Source organism: Pygocentrus nattereri, chromosome 1, assembly GCF_015220715.1.
Source record: "Pygocentrus nattereri isolate fPygNat1 chromosome 1, fPygNat1.pri, whole genome shotgun sequence".
NCBI lineage: Eukaryota > Metazoa > Chordata > Actinopteri > Characiformes > Serrasalmidae > Pygocentrus > Pygocentrus nattereri.
The window spans coordinates 1,180,738-1,207,500 of record NC_051211.1 but is presented as its reverse complement, the minus strand read 5'-3'; the positions used below and the strand labels follow the sequence as shown (position 1 = coordinate 1,207,500).

At 44.2% G+C, this 26,763-nt stretch overlaps 1 protein-coding gene across 8 annotated transcripts in view; it reads left to right on the top strand.

Annotated features, from left to right (window-relative positions):
* hivep3a (HIVEP zinc finger 3a) overlaps positions 1 to 26,763 on the top strand; it is a 104,942-nt gene that overhangs the window by 40,773 nt on the left and 37,406 nt on the right. For 4 of the 8 annotated variants that reach the window (XM_037535161.1, XM_037535176.1, XM_037535209.1 and 1 more), the window contains 2 exons: positions 14,403 to 18,571; positions 18,896 to 19,044. In XM_037535161.1, coding sequence (XP_037391058.1) covers positions 14,747 to 18,571; positions 18,896 to 19,044 — 3,974 coding nt within the window. In that variant the 5' untranslated portion in view covers positions 14,403 to 14,746. Of the gene's footprint in view, positions 1 to 5,414; positions 5,554 to 14,402; positions 18,572 to 18,895; positions 19,045 to 26,763 lie in introns of all 8 variants that reach the window. The other 4 variants (XM_037535087.1, XM_037535135.1, XM_037535105.1 and 1 more) reach the window with 2 other exon arrangements.

Here is a 26,763-nt window from a genome sequence, read left to right as displayed (position 1 = left end):
GCCCTCTAAAGACGTCATTAACGACCATCAAATAAACAAACACCGCTAAGCTCCGCCCTCTAAAGACGTCATTAACAACCATCAAATAAACAAACACCGCTCAGCTCCACCCTCTAAAGACGTCATTAACAACCATCAAATAAACAAACGCCGCTCAGCGCCGCCCTCTAAAGACGTCATTATCGACCATCAAATAAACAAACGCCGCTCAGCTCCGCCCATCAAATAAACAAACGCCGCTCAGCTCCGCCCTCTAAAGACGTCATTAACGACCATCAAATAAACAAACACCACTCAGCTCCGCCCTCTAAAGACGTCATTAACGACCATCAAATAAACAAACACCACTCAGCTCCGCCCTCTAAAGACGTCATTAACGACCATCAAATAAACAAACACCACTCAGCTCCGCCCTCTAAAGACGTCATTAACGACCATCAAATAAACAAACGCCGCTCAGCTCCGCCCTCTAAAGACGTCATTAACAACCATCAAATAAACAAACGCCGCTCAGCGCCGCCCTCTAAAGACGTCATTAACAACCATCAAATAAACAAATGCCGCTTAACTCCGCCCTCTAAAGACGTCATTAACAACCATCAAATAAACAAACGCCTCTCAGCTCCGCCCTCTAAAGGCGTCATTAACAACCATCAAATAAACAAACGCCGCTCAGCTCCGCCCTCTAAAGACGTCATTAACAACCATCAAATAAACAAACGCCTCTCAGCTCCGCCCTCTAAAGGCGTTATTAACGACCATCAAATAAACAAACGCCGCTCAGCTCCGCCCTCTAAAGGCGTCATTAACAACCATCAAATAAACAAACGCCGCTCAGCTCCGCCCTCTAAAGACGTCATTAACAACCATCAAATAAACAAACGCCGCTCAGCGCCGCCCTCTAAAGACGTCATTATCGACCATCAAATAAACAAACGCCGCTCAGCTCCGCCCATCAAATAAACAAACGCCGCTCAGCTCCGCCCTCTAAAGACGTCATTAACGACCATCAAATAAACAAACACCACTCAGCTCCGCCCTCTAAAGACGTCATTAACGACCATCAAATAAACAAACACCACTCAGCTCCGCCCTCTAAAGACGTCATTAACGACCATCAAATAAACAAACACCACTCAGCTCCGCCCTCTAAAGACGTCATTAACGACCATCAAATAAACAAACGCCGCTCAGCTCCGCCCTCTAAAGACGTCATTAACAACCATCAAATAAACAAACGCCGCTCAGCGCCGCCCTCTAAAGACGTCATTAACAACCATCAAATAAACAAACGCCGCTCAGCTCCGCCCTCTAAAGACGTCATTAACCACCATCAAATAAACAAACGCTGCTCAGCTCCGCCCTCTAAAGACGTCATTAACAACCATCAAATAAACAAACGCCGCTCAGCTCCGCCCTCTAAAGACGTCATTAACAACCATCAAATAAACAAACGCCTCTCAGCTCCGCCCTCTAAAGGCGTTATTAACGACCATCAAATAAACAAACGCCGCTCAGCTCCGCCCTCTAAAGACGTCATTAACAACCATCAAATAAACAAACGCCGCTCAGCTCCGCCCTCTAAAGACGTCATTAACAACCATCAAATAAACAAACGCCGCTCAGCGCCGCCCTCTAAAGACGTCATTATCGACCATCAAATAAACAAACGCCGCTCAGCTCCGCCCATCAAATAAACAAACGCCGCTCAGCTCCGCCCTCTAAAGACGTCATTAACGACCATCAAATAAACAAACACCACTCAGCTCCGCCCTCTAAAGACGTCATTAACGACCATCAAATAAACAAACACCACTCAGCTCCGCCCTCTAAAGACGTCATTAACGACCATCAAATAAACAAACACCACTCAGCTCCGCCCTCTAAAGACGTCATTAACGACCATCAAATAAACAAACGCCGCTCAGCTCCGCCCTCTAAAGACGTCATTAACAACCATCAAATAAACAAACGCCGCTCAGCTCCGCCCTCTAAAGACGTCATTAACAACCATCAAATAAACAAACGCCACTCAGCTCCGCCCTCTAAAGACGTCATTAACAACCATCAAATAAACAAATGCCGCTTAACTCCGCCCTCTAAAGACGTCATTAACAACCATCAAATAAACAAACGCCTCTCAGCTCCGCCCTCTAAAGGCGTCATTAACAACCATCAAATAAACAAACGCCGCTCAGCTCCGCCCTCTAAAGACGTCATTAACAACCATCAAATAAACAAACGCCTCTCAGCTCCGCCCTCTAAAGGCGTTATTAACGACCATCAAATAAACAAACGCCGCTCAGCTCCGCCCTCTAAAGGCGTCATTAACAACCATCAAATAAACAAACGCCGCTCAGCTCCGCCCTCTAAAGACGTCATTAACAACCATCAAATAAACAAACGCCGCTCAGCGCCGCCCTCTAAAGACGTCATTATCGACCATCAAATAAACAAACGCCGCTCAGCTCCGCCCATCAAATAAACAAACGCCGCTCAGCTCCGCCCTCTAAAGACGTCATTAACGACCATCAAATAAACAAACACCACTCAGCTCCGCCCTCTAAAGACGTCATTAACGACCATCAAATAAACAAACACCACTCAGCTCCGCCCTCTAAAGACGTCATTAACGACCATCAAATAAACAAACACCACTCAGCTCCGCCCTCTAAAGACGTCATTAACGACCATCAAATAAACAAACGCCGCTCAGCTCCGCCCTCTAAAGACGTCATTAACAACCATCAAATAAACAAACGCCGCTCAGCGCCGCCCTCTAAAGACGTCATTATCGACCATCAAATAAAGAAACGCCGCTCAGCTCTGCCCTCTGAAGACGTTATTAACGACCATCAAATAAACAAACGCCGCTCAGCTCCGCCCTCTAAAGACGTCATTAACGACCATCAAATAAACAAACGCCGCTCAGCTCCGCCCTCTAAAGACGTCATTAACAACCATCAAATAAACAAACGACGCTCTGCTCCGCCCTCTAAAGACGTCATTAACGACCATCAAATAAACAAACACCACTCAGCTCCGCCCTCTAAAGACGTCATTAACGACCATCAAATAAACAAACGCCGCTCAGCTCCGCCCTCTAAAGACGTCATTAACAACCATCAAATAAACAAACGCCACTCAGCTCCGCCCTCTAAAGACGTCATTAACGACCATCAAATAAACAAACACCACTCAGCTCCGCCCTCTAAAGACGTCATTAACGACCATCAAATAAACAAATGCCGCTCAGCTCCGCCCTCTAAAGACGTCATTAACAACCATCAAATAAACAAACGCCACTCAGCTCCGCCCTCTAAAGACGTCATTAACGACCATCAAATAAACAAACGCCGCTCAGCTCCGCCCTCTAAAGACGTCATTAACGACCATCAAATAAACAAACGCCGCTCAGCTCCACCCTCTAAAGACGTCATTAACAACCATCAAATAAACAAACGACGCTCTGCTCCGCCCTCTAAAGACGTCATTAACGACCATCAAATAAACAAACTCCGCTCAGCTCCGCCCTCTAAAGACGTCATTAACGACCATCAACTAAACAAACGCCGCTGAGCTCCGCCCTCTAAAGACGTCATTAACGACCATCAAATAAACAAATGCGGCTTAACTCCGCCCTCTAAAGACGTCATTAACAACCATCAAATAAACAAACGCCTCTCAGCTCCGCCCTCTAAAGGCGTTATTAACGACCATCAAATAAACAAACGCCGCTCAGCTCCGCCCTCTAAAGACGTCATTAACAACCATCAAATAAACAAACGCCGCTCAGCTCCGCCCTCTAAAGATGTCATTAACGACCATCAAATAAACAAACGCCGCTCAGCTCCGCCCTCTAAAGACGTCATTAATGACCATCAAATAAACAAACGCCGCTCAACTCCGCCCTCTAAAGGCGTCATTAACAACCATCAAATAAACAAACGCCGCTCAGCGCCGCCCTCTAAAGACGTCATTATCGACCATCAAATAAACAAACGCCGCTCAGCTCCGCCCTCTAAACACGTCATTAACGACCATCAAATAAACAAACGCCGCTTAGCTCCGCCCTCTAAAGACGTCATTAACGACCATCAAATAAACAAACGCCGCTCAGCTCCGCCCTCTAAAGGCGTCATTAACAACCATCAAATAAACAAACACCGCTCAGCTCCGCCCTCTAAAGGCGTCATTAACAACCATCAAATAAACAAACGCCGCTCAGCTCCGCCCTCTAAAGGCGTCATTAACAACCATCAAATAAACAAACGCCGCTCAGCTCCGCCCTCTAAAGACGTCATTAACGACCATCAAATAAACAAACTCCGCTCAGCTCCGCCCTCTAAAGACGTCATTAACGACCATCAGATAAACAAACGCCGCTCAGCTCCGCCCTCTAAAGACGTCATTAACGACCATCAAATAAACAAACTCCGCTCAGCTCCGCCCTCTAAAGACGTCATTAACGACCATCAAATAAACAAACGCCGCTCAGCGCCGCCCTCTAAAGACGTCATTAACGACCATCAAATAAACAAACGCCGCTCAGCTCCGCCCTCTAAAGGCGTCATTAACGACCATCAAATAAACAAACGCCGCTCAGCTCCGCCCTCTAAAGACGTCATTAACAACCATCAAATAAACAAACGCCGCTCAGCTCCGCCCTCTAAAGACGTCATTAACGACCATCAGATAAACACACGCCGCTCAGCTCCGCCCTCTAAAGGCGTCATTAACGACCATCAAATAAACAAACGCCGCTGAGCTCCGCCCTCTAAAGACGTCATTAACGACCATCAGATAAACAAACGCCGCTCAGCTCCGCCCTCTAAAGGCGTCATTAACGACCATCAAATAAACAAACGCCGCTGAGCTCCGCCCTCTAAAGACGTCATTAACGACCATCAAATAAACAAACGCTGCTCAGCTCCGCCCTCTAAAGACGTCATTATCGACCATCAAATAAACAAACGTCGCTCAGCTCCGCCCTCTAAAGGCGTCATTAACGACCATCAAATAAACAAACACCGCTCAGCTCCGCCCTCTAAAGGCGTCATTAACAACCATCAAATAAACAAACGCCGCTCAGCTCCGCCCTCTAAAGGCGTCATTAACGACCATCAAATAAACAAACGCCGCTCAGCTCCGGCGTTTTGTCTGAAACGTTATACGATCATTGGACTGACATCATTAAGTTCGTGGGAGTGAATCCGGAGTGAGAGGACGCAGAGATCCTCCTCGTCCCCGGCGGTCCACCTGTGATCTCTCTGTACACAGACAGAAACCTCACCTCCCCTCTGCCTCTGCACTGGCTCATTCATACATTTTCTCCCTCTCCCTCTGCCTCTCTCCCTCTCTCTCACTCGCACTCTCCCTTTCTGTCCTTCTCTGACTCATTCGCTCTCTCAAAGCCTGACCGATCTGAGACGTTACCGGGGCTGGAGAGGAGACCCGCCGTTCTCAGGTAAAGGACATTGATATCATCACCAGGCTTTTCTGTGAGGAGGCGGCTGCTGGTTGTGAATGGACAGACTGCCTCGTTTGAAAGAGGTAATTTGTACCGCTTTCTGCTCGCGCTCGTTCTCCTGAGTCATGACAGGCTTTGTGCTCGTGGCGGTACAGCGTGTGCTCGCGAAAGGCTGCGATTCCTCAGCCCGTGTGGCGCAGAGCGTACGGGAAAAGGATGAATGGACTGACTGTCCACTCTGTCTCGCTCCCATGCGTGCTCTGCTCCACGCTAGCGCTCTGTGAATGAGTCCTGGGGCGGATCGATGCGGCGTTTGTGCGTGATGTGCGTACGTGTCTACTGTTTAATTTCAGCGGAGGGGTTTCACGTCCTGGGAGACGCTGCTGATGAGGCTGTAGCTCTGAGTCGATGCCTCGTTTATGCTGCATCCACCAGAGAGCAGCGGTCTGCAGTGCAGGACACTCGGTTCCATTCTGAGAATGACATCGAGGGAAGCAGAGCCGGAGCGGCGCTGTCTGAATACGTCTGAACTCAGAACCTCGTTCACCTCATTTCAGCGTCCGGGATGTTTCAGAGGTCGTGAAATTTGACAAATGATGTCTCTTATTGAAGAAGAGGCTTATAAAAGCAGGTTACGGGGGTCTGCATAAAGAAGACCCCAAATTTTCAATGCGCTTACAGTCGGAACTCAAAACGTTAAGAGAACGTTCCTCTGATGTTTTTAGCAGCTTTTCAGATTTGGATTCTGGTCAGGACGTACGCTTCTTTCAAAAAACAAATAAATAAATAATTTGCCCCAAAAAAAGAATTTACATTCTGAATATATTAGAGGTTGTAAAATGTTTAAAATTATATTGTTTCTTATGTAAGAAGACGATTCTTTGTAAAAACAATCAACGCATGTTGTCAAAGCATAAAACAGACCCCTAAATCTTCTCAATGTTTAGAGGCGCGAGTCAGAAAGCCTCTGTCAAAGTTTTTTTCGCAGCTTTTCATTTTTAGATTTTCATCAAGAAAATTTCATCAAAAAAAAAAATTTAGAGGTCATAAAATTGGAAAATTGATGTGTTATGTAAGAAGATGATTCTCTGTAAAAGCACTCAGTGCATGTCCACATCAAAGCCTAAAGCAGAGACACCCCAGACCTTCAGCAGCTCACGGTCGTGACTCAAGCTCTTTAAGAAAATCTTCCTCGCGTTATTTGCGTTGTCTTACATTTAGATTTTCATCAAGAAAGACGATTTTATTCCCAAAAATTAAAAAAATTCCCAAAAAAAAACAAAAAGGCTTTTGCTCTTAGTGTTTCTCTGAACTTCGTGTTGGACGTCGTAACTTTAGAAAGGAATGCGAATTTTTCTCTTACCTAGTTTTACATTTTGAGCTTTTTTGAGGTCGTAAAACTCAAAACGATGCTGTGTGTTAAAACAAGAATCTAATGAGATGATTCTCAGTCAAATTCATCGCATGCCGTGCCAAGTGGCCTCGGAGCAGGAACCTTTGCTAATGGAGAAACTTTCCTCACACCTCCTTTTCACACTTTGATCTTTTTACAGTCCTGAATTTTTAGTAATTTATTTTTTAGTAATTATTTTTAAACGGAGGTTCTGTGGGTCGTACCTTACACTCTTAAACAAGGCGGTTCTTCAAGGGTTCTTTAGTAAAGACTATGGTTCTAGAAAACCGTGAGGTTACTGGAGAATGTGTACTACATGAATGTGGTTCTACATAGCACCATTTTGAAAAGGGTTCTAAGAAGCATGTAAAGTGCTTCTCTACTGTCACGATTTCCAGCTTGTTAGAACTCTTTTGAAGAACTCTTTTGGGTTCTGTTTACTGGGATCTGGTGTATTAAGTATTATGCTCAAACTTTCCTAGTAATGAATGAAAATGAACCCTTTTCATGGTGAAACGGTTCTCCAGATTGATGAGGAACGTGCTGTAGATGTTTCTGTGTAGAACCTCTTTGAAAAGGGTTAAAGCACCAAAAATTGTTCTTCTATTGGTACTATCCATTGTTGGGTCAAGCCTGTAACAATTGAAGAACCCTTTTTGGTGATATATAAAACCCTTTTCAAAAAGGTTCTAAATATAACGATATAAAACACATTTTTCATCAATCAGAAGATTAATTATGGTTAATGTAGCAAAGGGTTCTTTGAGTGTTCATGGTTCTTTATAGAACCATTTTTTTCTTTACTGAAGAATCCATGAAGGACCAATAGCAGAAGCCTTTTTGGTGGTGTGTAGAACCATAAACATATAGAATACCTTCTCCAATAATTAGAGGAACTGTTTCACCATGCAGAGAACCCTTTAAGCATGCAGATGGTTCTTTGGGTGTTCTATTAAAAGCAAATCGTCATCGGAGAAATGTTGCTGTTGCTGATGTTGCTGATATTTTGGCCTGAAATGTGATGATATATATATGTGTATACACACACACACACACACACACACACACACACACACACACACACACACACACACACACACACACACACTAGCCACTTTATTAGGTACAATTGCTTGTTAACACAAATAGCTAATCAGCCAATCACACGGCTGCAGCTCACTGCATTTAGGCGTGTAGAGGTGGTCAAGACGACTTGCTGAAGTGCAGGCCGAGCATCAGAACGGGGAAGAAAGGGGATTTAAGGGGCTTTGAACGTGGCGTGGTTGTTGGTGCCAGACGGGCTGGTCTGAGTATTTCAGAAACTGCTGATCTGCTCAACCATCTCTAGGGTTCACAGAGAACGGTCCGAAAAAGAGGAAATATCCAGTGAGCGGTCAGTTGTGTGGACGAAAATGCCTTGTTGGTGTGAGAGGTCAGAGGAGAACGGGCAGACTGGTTCCAGATGATAGAAAGGCTGTTGTCAGAACAAAACCTTGCATCTCCAAAATAGGAACTTTACAGAAGAAGGAAAAAACACACATTACTTTCAATGTCAGTCAGTGGAGCCCGACGTTTTATCACCTCATTTTTGGCCGTTTATTTTGGTCCATCCTTCATGAGATTTATAGAGAATATAAAGGCCAACATGCCTTTTCAAAATACTGTATATCAAACACTGAAAATGGACAAAAATGGAGATACGAGGTTTTGTGTATCTTTATGTATCGGCACCTGCAGAAATGTGCAAGATAAATATCGGATATCGACCACAGTCCCCATATCGGCGCATCCCTGGTGAAAGGCCTTAGTAAACTAAGACCAGGTGTTGGTAAAATATCTTTGAGCCTTTTTTGCTCCTTTATACATTTTGAATGTTGTTCAGGTTCTTTGACGGAACAGTGCAGGTTCTGTAAGAAACACACTGAAATAAAGGAACGTGGCCTGTTTAGCGTGAATGAACTGCGATCGTGGGCTCTGTGATCTGACAGGGAGCTTGCGCTGTTTAAATGTGCCAGAGCTTCTGTTTGAGTTGAACGGGCTGCTCCACTCGTTTTCCTCCAGGTACGAGTGAGATTGTGGAGTTATTGATTTTGGTCCGTCCGTCATTTTCTGTCCAGAAAGAGAAGGGACGGTGGGAGTGAGGGAATAGTGTGTATGTGTGTGTGTGTGTGTGTGTGTGTGTGTGTGTGTGGTGAATGGTTGCGGGGGGGCGGGGGGGGGCATGCTCTCTCTGTAGTCAGCGAGGATGCTGGGAGATAAATTTAGCCCTCCAGCTCTGCTTCCATCTGCCGCCGCATGGTTTAGGGCCGTTGCCATAGGAACAACCACTGGGTGCCCATTAGTGAAAGAGAGAGGGAGATTGACGAGATTTCTGAAAAGCGTTTAAGCAACATATTTGGGAAGCTGAATTGGTTAAGCGAGCCGAAAGACTTCTCCCGTGCACTTTTATTAAAGACTGATTAGCATTAATAGCTGCAGCCAGACGTTCGCGCTCAGCTAATTGCCCCTCATCTGGATGTGTTGCCGTTTTCTGGAAACCTGCCTTGTTGGTAAAGGTATCCGAACACGCACAGGTGCCTCGGCTGATATAGGCCGAGAGCGGGTCGGTTGGCACAGTTTCCGGTCCGTGTCGCGTTTCCCAGGCACGTCAGGACAATCCAAACAGGAGCGAATGGAAAGCTGAACATCTGAAAGTTTCGGGGTCGGCACAGCGACGAGAAGACAAGATAAACACAAATACAGACATTAAAATATTTCTCGATCAATTAAATTTAGATTTTTTTTTAATTTAATTTTTTTATTTTATCATTTTGACCATTTTATCCGCTGCAGCTCAGTCTGAGACCACTTTAGTTTATTTTTTATTTATTTATCTGTTTTGTTTTCTTTATTGATTTACTATTTTTATTGTTGTTATTGTATTTTAATTACAGCTGTCATTTTTTTCATATATTGTTTATGATTTTACTGATTCGTAATTAGAGGCACGGTGGCGCTGTCGCCTCAAAGCAAGAAGGGTCTGGGTTCGATTCCCCGGCTGGGCGTCCAGAGTCCAGAGGTCGCATGTTCTCCCTGTGGGTTTCCTCTGGGTTCTCCAGTTTCCTCCCACAGTTCAAAGACTTGCGGTCGGACCAGTTGGACATGCTACATTGCCCCTCGGCAGTGGTGGACAGTAACTGAGTATCTGAGTAAATGTAATTAGTTTCTGTACTTTAGTATTTTTGGTGTATCTGTACTGAAGTTTCTCCGTTCTGGGCGACTTTTTCCTTTCACTCCACTACATTTCAGAGTCTAATATCCGACTTTTTCCTTCTACATTTTGAGAAATCTGTCGTTCCTTTTGGTTTCTGTGTGTATAAAAACGTAACATGTCAAAACGAAAGAAGCGCAAAGCCAGAGCACCAATCAGGGCCCAGCGGTCACTTTGTTTAGAGCTGGTTTTGACCTGTTGGTCATACCGACCCAGTGCAGCACGCGGTTCAACGTCAGCGCAGCAGCGTAAAACTTTGGGAGAGTCTGTTCAACATAAATGATGAACTAACCTAACTTTGTGTAAATAGAGCTCAATATAGAAATATGTCCACATATGCAGTCGAGACTGACGCGGCTTTTTTCTGAATTTCTACAAACACCATTTCATTTTATAGTAAATGAGTTTGGGCTGGTTTATGTTTATGAACAGACGCCTACAGATCAACATAGTAAAGGAGCTCATCTGTGATCCTGAGTTTAAAGCCAGTTTTTATTCAACTTAAACTTGGAACTAAGTTGTAAATAAATCTGAAACTGAAACTTTGCTTGTGTGTAAAAAGTGATTTCAGAGCCACTCGGTTCTCCCTGATGGAAACTGTTTACCTTCAGTGTTTTGTGCTTCTGATCATTTTAATAGACGTCAGCGTCACTAATTAATGACGTTCTATTAAAAGACTGGTTTACCAAGAGAGACGCTGGAGGACTTTCACCTGAAATGAGTTCATGAAGCCAGTCTGGTTATAAAATATAAAAATGCTCACGCTCCACTAAAACTAATCCAGCTCCAATAGGGCTTTACTCTACACACAGAGGGTTTTATGTACACTTTTAGAAACGATGGTTCTTCAGAGATTCTTTAGTGTAGAAAATGGTTCTATATAGAATTCTGAACACACAAAGAATCCTTTACATGATGGATAAAAAGGGTTCTGGTATCGTTCAATCAAAGCTTGTCACAACAGAAGAACCATCTTAGGTGCTATATAGAACCCTTTCTGAAAGGTTCTATATAGAAGCATCTAAAGCACATCCTCCATCAATCTGAAGAATGTTTTCATGATGCAAAAAACAATTTAATCATGCATGGTTCTAAGTAAAAACATTTTCTTTACTTAAGAACTCTTGGAGAACAATTTTTTGAGACTGTAGCAAATCATCAAGGGCCTGTTCTTCAAACTGATGGAGAATGTGTTGTATATGGTTCTAAATAGCATCAAAGAGGGTTCCTCTAATGTTACAAACTTGACATTGTAACATTAGCAGAACCCTTTTGGTACTTCATAGAACCTTTTTCATAAAGGTTCTAGACAGAACCATATACAGCACATGTTCCAACAATCTGAAGAATTGGAGAAGGTGTTGTACATGGTTCTAAATAGCACCAAAATGGTTCCTTTATTAATACAGCCTTGGCATTTTAACATTAACAGAACCTTTTTGGTGTTATATTGAACCCTTTTCATAAAGGTTCTTGATTCAGAACCATATACAGCACATTTGAAGAACGATTTCATGATGTCAGTCTGTATAGTTATAGATGGTTCTGTATAGAATTATATTTTACTAACAAAACTTTAAAGCACCAGCTGTTGTAGAACCAACCGTTTTATAAAGGTTGTAAATAGAACCATGTACAGCACATTCTCCAACAATCTGAAGACTGAGTTCATGATGCAGATAACCCTTTAAGCATGCAGATGGTTCTTTAAGTATTCATGGTTCTATAAAGAGCTATTTTCCTTACTAAAGAACCCTTGCAGAACCATCTGTTTTGAGATTGTAGCAAGGCATAATGAAACTTCTTCAGACTGGTAGAGATTGTGCGGTACATGGTTCTAAGTGACACCAAAACAGGTTCCTTTATTATTACAAGCTTGACATTGTAACATTAGCAGAAATCCTTTTGGTGTTATATTGAACCATTTTCAGGAATGTTCTCAATCTAGAACCATATACAGCACATTTTCCAACAATCTGATGAACAATTTCATGATGCAGAGAACCCTATAAGCATGCAGATGGTTATTTGAGTGCTCATGGTTCTATATAGAACCACTTTTTTACTACAGAACCCTTAAGGAACCATATTTTGTGTGTGTGATCAGTACAGATTAGTAAATTCAACAGAACCAGCTGTTGTAGAACCGACCTTTCATCACCTCTGCCCCTTTGGCCTGTTTGAACACAGACATTTTGCCCGAGCTGTGTTGAGCTGGCGACCTGGGGAGATTTTCATACGCTCCCCCCCCGCCAGGCGTCTTAACACGTTCCGAGTCAGGTGATGTTTCTGCTTCCTAATCAAGGACATGTGTGAAGAACAGTCTTACCTTCTGTTCCGCTTCCAACGTTCCACCTGTGCAAATAGACCGGCTCTTATATACACATCCATCTCTCTTTAGCAGCGCAGTTCAAACAGTGTGCAGACATGCATGAACACACACGGCCGCGTGTTTTCTACCCCACAACTGAGCTGCCGCCAAATTATGGATTTCTTTTTCAGGTGAAAAAGTCTGTATGAGGTTTCCGAGAGTGATTTAATAATCAGTGGAAAGCTGTTTAACTGTGTCTCTGAGCCAAACGTGATGTTTGGATAAATGCTTATTTGTGTATTTGTCAAATGTTTCATAACTGTTGGGAAGGTTTTTAAAAATAGGCGGCTGTGCGTATCTGTCTGTTCAAAAGATCATTTAAATACATAATTGGCTCAGTCGTGGGCTGGAGGTCAGGGAACCAGCCCTGTGACCGGAAGGTCGCCAGTTCAATCCCCTCAGCTGACAGTCCACAACTGAGGTGTCCTTGAGCAAGACACCTAACCCCCAACTGCTCCCCGGGCGCTGTGGATAGGGCTGCCCACCGCTCTGGGCAAGTGTGCTTACTGCCCCCTAGAGTGTGTGTGTGTGGGTGTTTCACTGCACGGATGGGTTAAATGCAGAGGTCTAATTTCACAGTGACAAATAATTCAATTAATTTACTTAAATAATGGTTCATTTTAGAGAGACGTCTTTACAGTGGTGGTGATGGAAACCAGGCATCGCCATGACTACAACACAGATATAGACATTTTATTTACCATCCAGAACCACCAGAGAACCTACACGAGTCTTCTGAGCTTATATGGAATGTTGATGATGGAAAACAGTGGAAAATCTGGAATAACGAATTTTCTTTGGGGACTATTTTGCCGCACAGCGCCCTGCATGTCTCCCTCCACCATGAATGGAGTTGAAGTTCTCTAAACTCTCATAAAACAGCGTCTCAGTCATCAGGCAGGGAATTCAGAACCAGTTCATGTAGGAACTTTCTGTAGGAGCTTTTAGAGGGACGTCTGGTTCCCATCACCACCACTGTGAGGAGCTTTTAGAGGGACGTCTGGTTCCTATCACCACCACTGTGAGCAGCTCTGACTCTGGAATGGAGCATTTCACTGATTTTGCTTACATCTAAACCATTTAATTATGCAGAAATCACAGTGGAATTCTCTGTTTAGAGACTGTTTAAGATCCCTCCTCTTATTACCCAGCTGAAGTAATTTGTATAAGTCTATAATACGGGACACAGAATGTTATGAGTTTAGTCGTCTTTCCTGTTGTTATGTAATAAATCTCAAATGTAAATAAATCAAAATCAATCCCAGTTTGTGCAGGAAGGCTATGAACACTGAGATCCAAATAACACTCCATATAACTGGTCTGGAATGCACTGCTGGCAAAGATTTGGACTACCAGCAGGATCTCATATGGTCCCACACCTATCCACCCCCTACAGCAAAGCGTGGGCGCCAGTGCCAGCTGGTTAGTGAGTGGGATGCCTGGTTCCTATGTGTGTTGAAATGAAAATAGTGAGGAATGATTTATTTTCCAAGCATTCTCTCCTGTTTTCCTGTTGAGCACATGTAATGTTTTTGGAAAATGTGGGCCAAAAGGCTCTTAAACATATATACTCTCAAATAGAACCTCATGTTGTGCAACTTTTCTCTGTGAAATTTGAACATTATTGGCAAAATTGGTTTTGGGTGTAATTAACGAAGCAGTTTCCTGTACCAAACATGATATTTGTTATATGGTATTCTGCAAGTAAGACCAAAATCTTAAGTAATTCCAGTACTATTTTTTTTTATAATAAAATGTAGCATTCATTCACACCTCAGAAAAGATTTAGACAGTCACAACAGTACACCAGATGTGTACACATGCTTGTGTTTGCACATTTATATGTCTGTTTGTTAGCAAACCTTGTGTTCAAAGAGAAATCTGGTTTGTTTATTTATTTATTTGTGGCATATTACAGAACTTCAGAAGCTCTGCACCCACTGAACCAAGAACCTGCACCCACTAACCCCAAGGACCTGAGTATCAAGGAAGTGCTTTATGAGGAAGACTTTGCTGCTCATTGGAAGGACTTCCATACAAGATAGAAGAGCCAGATTTGGATTATAACTTGGACAGCAGTGGCTGAAAATTTCCTGGAGCAGGTTCTCGTTTCCTGTTTACTGATACATGAAGATTTCAAGGTTTATCCAGCGCTGAAAATTGTGCTATTTTCATTGAACTTGTTAACTGTTACATCATTTGACAGTCTTGAAAAAACAAATCCCAGGCATTTCATACATCCAGAGGTTCTTTCCCTATTTTATGGAGGTCTCACATTGTCCACTGAGCCCTCGGGAGCAATCTGGAGATCCAGAACACCCTCAACATGAGTCTTCTCACAACAGTCCCCAGCCAACATCTTCCTCAGAACAACAGCAAGCAGCCCATTCTCAGCAGCAGCAGCATGAACCATCTCAAGCTAAACAGACAAAGCGACCTCGTCATGAGAGGAAACGTCTCAGGCTACAGAAAAAAAATGTGCTGGAAATGGAGACTCTTGAAGGAGATGCATCAACATGGGCTCCTGGAACGTCTGAAGACAACATGGGAGTTTCTGGTGAAAAGCCCACTGAGGTCTCAGCCTCATCAGTGCCAGCACAAGCCTGTTCCATGGAGACCCAAGAAAGCACCCTGAAGCAGAAACGTGCGCGCAAACCTCAGAAGCCAGGGAAGTATGTCTGCACCTACTGTGGTCGTGCCTGTGCCAAGCCTAGCGTTCTGCAGAAACACATACGTTCCCATACAGGAGAGAGGCCCTATCCTTGTGCACCATGTGGTTTTTCCTTCAAGACTAAGAGTAACCTTTACAAGCACCGGAAGTCCCACACCCATAGAGTGAAAGCTGGTCTGACCACTGGAAGGGAGGGACAAGGCGGAAGCTGTCATGAGGAGCCAGTTACAGAATCGGATGAAGATACTGGTCACCCATCTTCATCCTTTACTCTTAAGAATCAAGGTATGATACCCTCTCAAATAACCTGCACAGAAGTGTCCCCCGAAGGGCAATCCCAAGGAATGGAGGATTCCCATGCTGTCAAAAAGAGACTAGCTATGAGGCTTAGCAGAGGAAGACGTGCTCCTTTGGGGTCATCTGATGAGGCCTCCTCATCATTTGGGCTAGGCAGCAAGGGTAGTACAGAATCAGGCTACTTTTCTCGCTCTGAAAGCACAGAAGTCTCCCAAGAAAGTCCACCTAACACGAGTGCCAAAAGCTATGCTGAGGTAATTCTTGGCAAATTTGGCCGCCTTGGGAATTTACAGAGAACCGCTCGACAACAGCATGAACACCCTTCAGGGCAAGAAGAAAGGAGCATTCCTTTCGCAGTGCCTAAAAAGCAAGTCATTGACCACATCACCAAACTCATCACCATCAACGAAGCAGTGGTAGACACAAGCAAGATTGATAGTGTCAAGCCCAGAAGGTTTTCTCTCTCCAGGAAGAGCAGCACTGAGTCAAAGGCATCTCTTTCCAAAGAAACACTTCTTCAAAGTGCAAAAGAAATTAGTTCAAAAAGTAGTGGGTCCATCACTCTTGGGGTTCCATGTGAGAAATTCCAGCACCAATCCGTCAATGTCAGTCAGCCGGCCGACCCTTCATCCACTGCTCCTCTTATGCGAAGTCATTCGTTACCATCGGATGCAAGTGCTGCGTCCACTGCTTGTTCACGTAGCCTTCGACTCAGCCAGTCATTTGAAGAACAACAGCCAGCTCATAATAGGCGTCATGGTATGCTGAGACGCCAGCCTGCCATTGAGTTACCCATTGGTGCTGAAATTAATACTGAGGAACAGCCTAGTCCCAGCTCATCATTTCACCCCTCAATCCCTACGGTGCCTGACTGCAAGCAAAAACAGCTAGAACCATTTGAGTGTGAAGCATGTGGTGTTGCTTGTAAAAGCTGGGAAAACTATAAAACACACAAGCACCATCACTGCTTGGGCCGTCTGTCTCACCAACTTGAAATTCCCACAGAGGAACATGGAATATTTTATAAAGCCCGACCTGGTGCTTTAGCAATGCGAAAGAGGAGAAAGGAAGATAGTCTTGAACTTGATGATCCTGCCTTACCATCAGTTGCCTTGCCATCCACTTTTGCACCATCGCAAGCATATACTGCAGCATGTGAAAAGTCCATTACAGAGTCTATTGGGTCATCCCAAGCCAATGAGAAGGAGAGTGCTTTAAAAGGAGTGTCAGTGATACAGCATACTAGTTTATTTGACAAACAGGAACCCACTCTAAGAAGCCAAGGTACTTATGAGGCTTCTATAGACAAACCTCCTTCTCATGATGGTCACCACACATCTCACGCAAAGGAACAGATGCCAACAAAGCCAGCATTCCGCAAGCTTGTACGTCAACACAACGTTCAAGTGCCAGAGATCCTGGTCACAGAAGATACAGACATGCCAGTGTCGCCCCGTCCAGACATTTCTGAAATTAAAGAGACTGAAAAAATAGGAGATTTCCAATGGCCCCAAAGAAGCCCAACATTGGCCCAGCTTCCAATTGAGAAGCTGCCACCGAAAAAGAAACGACTTCGTCTTGCAGAGGCAGCCCAGTCATCTGGAGACTCTAGTTTTGAATCGCTATCTCTGCCTCACAGTCCAAGTCAGGATAGCTCCTTATCACACACATCCAGTCAGTCCACTTCACTTGAGGAACCTGTCAAAAGTGATGAAATGTTGTCATCTAGAAGGTCAAGAGCCCTTCACACATTGGCAATCCCCACAGGTCCGCACCACCCACACCGAGAGATGCGACGGTCTGCTTCTGAACAGGCACCCCATATTCCTCAGCAGACAAACCCCATAGTTGAAGCCAGGAGTAAGTCCTTTGATTATAGTTGTCTCTCACCTGATCGGACTCCTGCAGGCTGGAGGGAAAGGCGAAAATGCCTTCTGATAAGGCACTCTGCTGTAAAAGAACCAGAGGAAGAGGATATAACCCCAAAAGCTGTTCTTAGTGTAAACTCCTCCCCTCCAAGGACAGGCATATCCCCTAGGCAAAGCCCTGGCACTTTTCAATCTCTTGGGCCTTCTACATCCCAAAATGTCTCTTTAGGCAATATAGTCCATCCGCTATTTGCTCACAAACATGTCACCCAGTGGCAGCTAAATCAGCCTCCTGGAATTTCAGAGAACACCATGGCTATTCAAAAGATCCCACATAATGTGTTGCAGGTAGCCCCTACGACTAACACAGACCAGTCTGAAGCCAGGGAAAGTCCACAGTGTCCATCAGGTGCTGCAAGAGCTCATTACTCCTCAGTGTCCACAGGTCTTAAGCTTAAGATTCCCATGGAGGACAACATTGAGGAGTCAACTGCAAATGCTCACGTGGTACACCTTTCCCATTATCATCACTACCAGCATTCCCATCTCGAGATTACTCCAAGCCATGAGCTGTTGAGTCCTCGTGGAATGCAGAGAGTACCAGTTCGTCTTCATTCAGACTTACCACTTCATGTCAACACTGTTTACACTACTCTGTCACAGAAAAGGTCTCAGGATCCAAGCTGCTCCGATGTAAGACTGAATACCGTAGCATCTAATTTTGATGTAAAAGAGCAACGGTCAGTGCCAGAGGGATCCATGTCCTCAGGTTCGGGAGGGAATAAACGAGTTCTGTCCCCTACAAGCAGTGTGGAGCTCAGCCACGATAGTCAGCAACAGAAAAGGGTGAAGGAAGAGGAGGATGAGAATAATGAACAGAGCAACTCAAATAGTTTGACTGCCAGCAACAAAGAAGAACGTGTATTAAGTGCTCAATGTATAATTTCCCCCATAAGCAACAAAGAAACGCAGTTTCCTTCTCTTCACACAAACCCAACATCCAGCTGGTGCTATCTGAACTACATTAAGCCCAATCCATCTGCCCAAAGCGACAACCAGAATTCAGTCTATTCTTCTTGGAGCGTAAGCACTCGGAATCCAAATCCTCCAGGCCTAACCAGCAAGGAAGTACTCTCCCTGTTGTACTGCAAGCAAAGGCATTCTCCTTTCACCTACACTATGGCAGCCATGCCTGCTTCCACAGTGGGGAAACCAGAGGTACCTGATCCCCGGAAACCCGAGGAGTCTGAGGTAAATGTAAAAATGCCTGGATCTGCAATGTATGCATGATACACTATTGATGCATTGTAATAAATTTGGGGGATTGTTGAAAGAGAACAGGTATGAAATTTTGGTATTTCATAAAAAGGCCCAATGTCTTTAGCAATAGAGATGCCCACTGGTCAACAAACAAGTCACATTTCCTTTCTCAGAGTCTTTCAACTCACCTCCGAATCTTTAAAGTTAAAGGAATAATTCAGTTCTGCAAAATGCTGAACGTGAATTCCTCATCTCTGTCTCCCTGGGCACCCGGAACAGGGTTGGTGAACTTGCCCATGTCTCTCTCGAGTATAGGTACACGCCCCTCAGCCCAATGACCGCATAGAGGTCCAGCAAGCTGAGCCAACTGTGAAAGAAGAACCACCAAAGGAGGAGGGAGAGGAGGAAGCATGGTCTACCTCTAAATGCAGTGAAATCCCTCGAGTACAGATCTGCGAAGGAGGGTAAGACATGCATTCGTTTGTAAGTAATTTAGGAAAGGCAAATGGGTGTCTGGGTATTGGCGATTTAAGCAGAAACTGCAGGAGGGAAAAAATTAATCCAATACAGTCGTGTAACGAATCTATCCTGAAACAGGACTCACTGGCACTGATGACACTGACGTTAGTTGTGTAGTTAAACCTGTGTGGTTTGAGCGATCGAGCGATCAGCTGATACTCAGGGTTTCACTGGGCCTTGTTCACCAATATCTGCTTAAGTTTGTTCTTAAGTGTGTTGCTGAGAAAGGTCCTAAGAAAAAGCCAACGTTGTAACTGTGAACAGTAAGTAAACTGGCTGCCTTTCCATTTTCAATTAATGGCACGTCAGATGTAAACGTGGATTATTGTTCTGTTAATTTACTGTTAGAAAATAGACGTTTTAAGGGAACGTGGTTATTACTGATTGGTCAGCGTTACTGCTACTGAGCACTGATTGGTCAGCGTTACTGCTACTGAGAGCTGATTGGTCTTCATTACTGCAACTGAGAGCTGATTGGTCTTCATTACTGCTGCTAAGAGCTGATTTGTCAGCATTACTGCTACTGAGAGCTGACTGGTCTTCATTACTGCTACTGAGAGCTGATTGGTTGGCATTACTGCTACTCAGAGCTGATTGGTCTTCATTACTGCTACGGAGAGTTGATTCTTCAGCATTATTGCCATTTAGCGCTGATTGGTTGGCATTCCTGCTACTGAGAGTTGAATTGTCAGTGATACTGTTACTGAGAGCTGATTGGTTGGCATTACTGCTACTGAGAGCTGATTGGTTGGCATCACTGCTACTGAGAGCTGATTGCTTAGTGTTATTGCTACTGAGAGCTGATTGGTTAGTGTTATTGCTACTGAGAGCTGATTGGTCTGCATTACTGCTACTGAGAGCTGATTGGTCTTCATTACTGCTACTGAGAGCTGATTGGTCTTCATTACTGCTACTGAGAGCTGATTGGTTGGCATTACTGCTACTGAGAGCTGATTGGTCTTCATTACTGCTACTGAGAGCTGATTGGTTGGCATTACTGCTACTGAGAGTTGATTGGTCTTCCTTACTGATACTCAGAGCTGATTGGTTGGCATTACTGCTACTGACAGCTGATTGGTCTTCATTACTGCTACTGAGAGCTGATTGGTTGGCATCACTGCTACTAAGAGCTGATTGGTCTTCATTACTGATACTCAGAGCTGATTGGTTGGCATTACTGCTACTGACAGCTGATTGGTCTTCATTACTGCTACTGAGAGCTGATTGGTTGGCATTACTGCAACTGAGAGCTGATTGGTCTTCATTACTGCTACTGAGAGCTGATTGGTCTTCATTACTGATACTGAGAGCTGATTGCTTAGTGTTATTGCTACTGAGAGCTGATTGGTCTGCATTACTGCTACTGAGAGCTGATTGGTCTTCATTACTGCTACTGAGAGCTGATTGGTCTTCATTACTGCTACTGAGAGCTGATTGGTTGGCATTACTGCTACTGAGAGCTGATTGGTCTGCATTACTGCTACTGAGAGCTGATTGGTTGGCATTACTGCTACTGAGAGCTGATTGGTCTTCCTTACTGATACTCAGAGCTGATTGGTTGGCATTACTGCTACTGACAGCTGATTGGTCTTCATTACTGCTACTGAGAGCTGATTGGTTGGCATCACTGCTACTAAGAGCTGATTGGTCTTCATTACTGATACTCAGAGCTGATTGGTTGGCATTAATGCTACTGACAGCTGATTGGTCTTCATTACTGCTACTGAAAGCTGATTGGTTGGCATTACTGCAACTGAGAGCTGATTGGTCTTCATTACTGCTACTGAGAGCTGATTGGTCTTCATTACTGATACTGAGAGCTGATTGGTTAGCATTAAGGCTACTGAGAGCTGATTGGTCTTCATTACTGATACTGAGAGCTGATTGGTTGGCATCACTGCTACTGAGAGCTGATTGCTTAGTGTTATTGCTACTGAAAGCTGATTGGTTAGCGTCACTGCTACTGAGAGCTGATTGGTCTTCATTACTGCTACTGAGAGCTGATTGGTCTTCATGACTGCTACTGAGAGCTGATTGGTCTGCATTACTGCTACTGAGCACTGATTGGTCTGCAATACTGCTACTGAGTGCTGATTGGTCTGTATTACTGCTACTGAGAGCTGATTGGTTAGCGTTACTGCTACTGAAAGCTGATTGGTTAGCGTTACTGCTACTGAGAGCTGATTGGTTAGTGTTATTGCTACTGAGAGCTGATTGGTTAGTGTTACTGCTACTGAGAGCTGATTGGTTAGTGTTATTGCTACTGAGAGCTGATTGGTTAGTGTTACTGCTACTGAAAGTTGATTGGTTAGTGTTATTGCTACTGAGAGCTGATTGGTTAGTGTTATTGCTACTGAGAGCTGATTAGTTGGCATTACTGCTACTCAGAGCTGATTGGTTAGCGTTACTGCTACTGAGCGCTGACTACTTAGCGTTAATGCTACTGAGAGCTCATTGGTTGGCATTACTGCTACTGAGAGCTGATTGGTCTTCATTACTGCTACTGAGAGCTGATTGGTCTTCATTACTGATACTCAGAGCTGATTGGTTGGCATTACTGCAACTGAGAGCTGATTGGTCTTCATTACTGCTACTGAGAGCTGATTGGTCTTCATTACTGATACTGAGTGCTAATTGGTTAGCATTACGGCTACTGAGAGCTGATTGGTCTTCATTACTGCTACTGAGAGCTGATTGGTTGGCATTACTGCAACTGAGAGCTGATTTGTCTTCATTACTGCTACTGAGAGCTGATTGGTTAGCATTACGGCTACTGAGAGCTGATTGGTCTTCATTACTGATACTGAGAGCTGATTGGTTGGCATTACTGCAACTGAGAGCTGATTGGTCTTCATTACTGCTACTGAGAGCTGATTGGTTAGCATTACGGCTACTGAGAGCTGATTGGTCTTCATCACTGCTACTGAGAGCTGATTAGTCTTCATTACTACTACTGAGAGCTGATTGGTCTGCATTACTGCTACTGAGCACTGATTGGTCTGCAATACTGCTACTGAGTGCTGATTGGTCTGTATTACTGCTACTAAGAGCTGATTGGTTAGCGTTACTGCTACTGAGAGCTGATTGGTTAGTGTTATTGCTACTGAGAGCTGATTGGTCTTCATTACTGCTACTGAGAGCTGATTGGTTAGCGTTACTGCTACTGAGAGCTGATTGGTTAGTGTTATTGCTACTGAGAGCTGATTGGTTAGTGTTACTGCTACTGAGAGTTGATTGGTTAGCGTTACTGCTACTGAGAGCTGATTGGTTAGTGTTATTGCTACTGAGAGCTGATTGGTTAGTGTTACTGCTACTGAAAGCTGATTGGTTAGTGTTATTGCTACTGAGAGCTGATTGGTTAGTGTTATTGCTACTGAGAGCTGATTAGTTGGCATTACTGCTACTCAGAGCTGATTGGTTAGTCTTACTGCTAGTGAGCGCTGACTACTTAGCGTTAATGCTACTGAGAGCTGATTTGTTGGCATTACTGCTACTGAGAGCTGATTGGTCTTCATTACTGCTACTGAGAGCTGATTGGTTGGCATTACTGCTACTGAGAGCTGATTGGTCTTCATTACTGATACTCAGAGCTGATTGGTTGGCATTACTGCAACTGAGAGCTGATTGGTCTTCATTACTGGTACTGAGAGCTGATTGGTCTTCATTACTGATACTGAGTGCTAATTGGTTAGCATTACGGCTACTGAGAGCTGATTGGTCTTCATTACTGCTACTGAGAGCTGATTGGTTGGCATTACTGCAACTGAGAGCTGATTGGTCTTCATTACTGCTACTGAGAGCTGATTGGTTAGCATTACGGCTACTGAGAGCTGATTAGTCTTCATTACTACTACTGAGAGCTGATTGGTTGGCATCACTGCTACTGAGAGCTGATTGGTCTTCATTACTGCTACCGAGAGCTGATTGGTCTTCATTACTGCTACTGAGAGCTGATTGGTCTGCATTACTGCTACTGAGCACTGATTGGTCTGCAATACTGCTACTAAGTGCTGATTGGTCTGTATTACTGCTACTGAGAGCTGATTGGTTAGTGTTACTGCTACTGAGAGCTGATTGGTTAGCGTTACTGCTACTGAGAGCTGATTGGTTAGTGTTATTGCTACTGAGAGCTGATTGGTTAGCGTTACTGCTACTGAGAGCTGATTGGTTAGCATTACGGCTACTGAGAGCTGATTGGTCTTCATTACTGCAACTGAGAGCTGATTGGTTAGCATTACGGCTACTGAGAGCTGATTGGTCTTCATTACTGCTACTGAGAGCTGATTGGTCTGCATTACTGCTACTGAGAGCTGATTGGTTAGCATTACGGCTACTGAGAGCTGATTGGTCTTCATTACTGCTACTGAGAGCTGATTGGTCTGCATTACTGATACTGAGCACTGATTGGTCTGCAATACTGCTACTGAGAGCTGATTGGTCTTCATTACTGCTACTGAGAGCTGATTGGTTGGCATCACTGCTACTGAGAGCTGATTCATCTTCATTACTACTACTGAGCGCTGACTGGTTGGCATCACTGCTATTGAAAGCTGATTGGTCTTCATTACTGCTACTGAGAGCTGATTGGTCTTCATTACTGATACTGAGAGCTGATTGGTTGGCATCACTGCTACTGAGAGCTGATTAGTCTTCATTACTACTACTGAGAGCTGATTGGTTGGCATCACTGCTACTGAGAGCTGATTGCTCTTCATTACTGCTACTGAGAGCTGATTGGTCTTCATTACTGCTACTGAGAGCTGATTGGTCTGCATTACTGCTACTGAGCACTGATTGGTCTGCAATACTGCTACTAAGTGCTGATTGGTCTGTATTACTGCTACTAAGAGCTGATTGGTTAGCGTTACTGCTACTGAGAGCTGATTGGTTAGTGTTACTGCTACTGAGAGTTGATTGGTTAGCGTTACTGCTACTGAGAGCTGATTGGTTAGTGTTACTGCTACTGAGAGCTGATTGGTTAGCGTTACTGCTACTGAGAGCTGATTGGTTAGTGTTACTGCTACTGAGAGTTGATTGGTTAGCGTTACTGCTACTGAGAGCTGATTGGTTAGTGTTACTGCTACTGAGAGCTGATTGGTTAGCGTTACTGCTACTGAGAGCTGATTGGTTAGAGTTATTGCTACTGAGAGCTGATTGGTTAGTGTTACTGCTACTGAGAGCTGATTAGTTGGCATTACTGCTACTCAGAGCTGATTGGTTAGTGTTACTGCTACTGAGCGCTGACTACTTAGCGTTAATGCTACTGAGAGCTGATTGGTCTGCATTACTGCTACTGAGAGCTGATTGGTCTTCATTACTGCTACTGAGAGCTGATTGGTCTTCATTACTGCTACTGAGAGCTGATTGGTCTGCATTACTGCTACTGAGCACTGATTGGTCTGCAATACTGCTACTGAGTGCTGATTGGTCTGTATTACTGCTACTAAGAGCTGATTGGTTAGCGTTACTGCTACTGAGAGCTGATTGGTTAGTGTTATTGCTACTGAGAGCTGATTGGTCTTCATTACTGCTACTGAGAGCTGATTGGTCTGCATTACTGCTACTGAGAGCTGATTGGTTAGTGTTAATGCTACTGAGAGCTGATTGGTCTTGATTACTGCTACTGAGAGCTGATTGGTCTGCATTACTGCTACTGAGAGCTGATTGGTCTTCATTACTGCTACTGAGAGCTGATTGGTTGGTATTACTGCTGCTCAGAGCTGATTGGTCAGCATTATGGCTACTGAGAGCTGAGTGGTCTTCATTACTGTTACCCAGAGCTGATTCGTCTTCATTACTGCTACTGAGAGCTGATTGGTCTGCATTACTGCTACTGAGAGCTGATTGGTCTGCAGTACTGCTGGTCAGAGCTGATTGGTCAGCATTATGGCTACTGAGAGCTGATTCGTCTTCATTAGTGCTACTGAGAGTTGATTCGTCAGCATTACTGCTACTGAGAGCTGATTGGTCAGTGATACTCCTACTGAGAGCTGATTGGTCTTCATTACTGCTACTGAGAGCTGATTGGTTGGTATTACTGCTGCTCAGAGCTGATTGGTCAGCATTATGGCTACTGAGAGCTGATTTGTCTTCATTACTACTACTGAGAGCTGATTGGTCTTCATTACTACTACTGAGAGCTGATTGGTTGGCTTTACTGCTACTCAGAGCTGATTGGTTAGTGTTACTGCTACTGACAGCTGATTGGTTAGCATTACGGCTACTGAGAGCTGATTGGTTAGTGTTACTGCTACTGAGAGCTGATTTGTTAGTGTTACTGCTACTGAGAGCTGATTGGTCAGTGATACTGCTACTGAGACCTGATTGGTTAGCATTACGGCTACTGAGAGCTGATTGGGTAGTGTTACTGCTACCGAGAGCTGATTGGTTAGCATTACTGCTACTGAGAGCTGATTGGTTAGCGTTACTGCTACTGAGAGCTGATTGGTTAGTGTTATTGCTACTGAGAGCTGATTGGTTAGCATTACTGCTACTGAGAGCTGATTGGTTAGTGTTACTGCTACTGAGAGCTGATTGGTTAATGTTACTGCTACTGAGAGCTGATTGGTTAGTGTTACTGCTACTGAGAGCTGATTGGTTAGTGTTATTGCTACTGAGAGCTGATTGGTTAGCATTACTGCTACTGAGAGCTGATTGGTTAGTGTTACTGTTACTGAGAGCTGATTGGTTAATGTTACTGCTACTGAGAGCTGATTGGTTAGTGTTATTGCTACTGAGAGCTGATTGGTTTGCATTACTGCTAATCAGAGCTGATTGGTTAGCATTACTGCTACTGAGAGCTGATTGATCTTCATTACTGCTACTGAGAGCTGATTGGTTGGCATTACTGCTACTCAGAGCTGATTGGTGGCATTACTGCAACTGAGAGCTGATTGGTTTGCATTACTGCTAGTGAGAGCTGAATGGTTAGCATTACTGCTACTGAGAGCTGATTGGTTTCCATTACTGCTAGTGAGAGCTGAATGGTTAGCATTACTGCTACTGAGAGCTGATTGGTCTTCATTACTGCTGCTCAGAGCTGATTTGTCAGCATTACTGCTACTGAGAGCTGATTGGTCTTCATTACTGCTACTGAGAGCTGATTGGTTGGCATTACTGCTACTCAGAGCTGATTGGTTGGCATTACTGCTACTGAGAGCTGATCTGGTGGCATTACTGCTACTCAGAGCTGATTCGTCTTCATTACTGCTACTGAGAGCTGATTGGTCTTCATTACTGCTTCTGAGAGCTGATTGGTTGGCATTACTGCTACTCAGAGCTGATTGGTCTTCATTACTGCTACTGAGAGCTGATTGGTTGGCATCACTGCTACTGAGAGCTGATTGGTCTTCATTACTGCTACTCAGAGCTGATTGGTTGGCATTACTGCTACTGAGAGCTGATTCGTCTTCATTACTGCTACTGAGAGCTGATTGGTCTTCATTACTGCTACTGAGAGCTGATTGGTTGGCACTACTGCTACTCAGAGCTGATTGGTTGGCATTACTGCTACTGAGAGCTGGTTGGTCAGTGTTACTGCTACTGAAAGCTGATTGGTTAGTGTTATTGCTATTGAGAGCTGATTGGTTAGTGTTACTGCTACTGAGAGCTGATTGGTCTGCATTTCTGCTACTGAGAGCTGATTGGTCTTCATTAGTGCTACT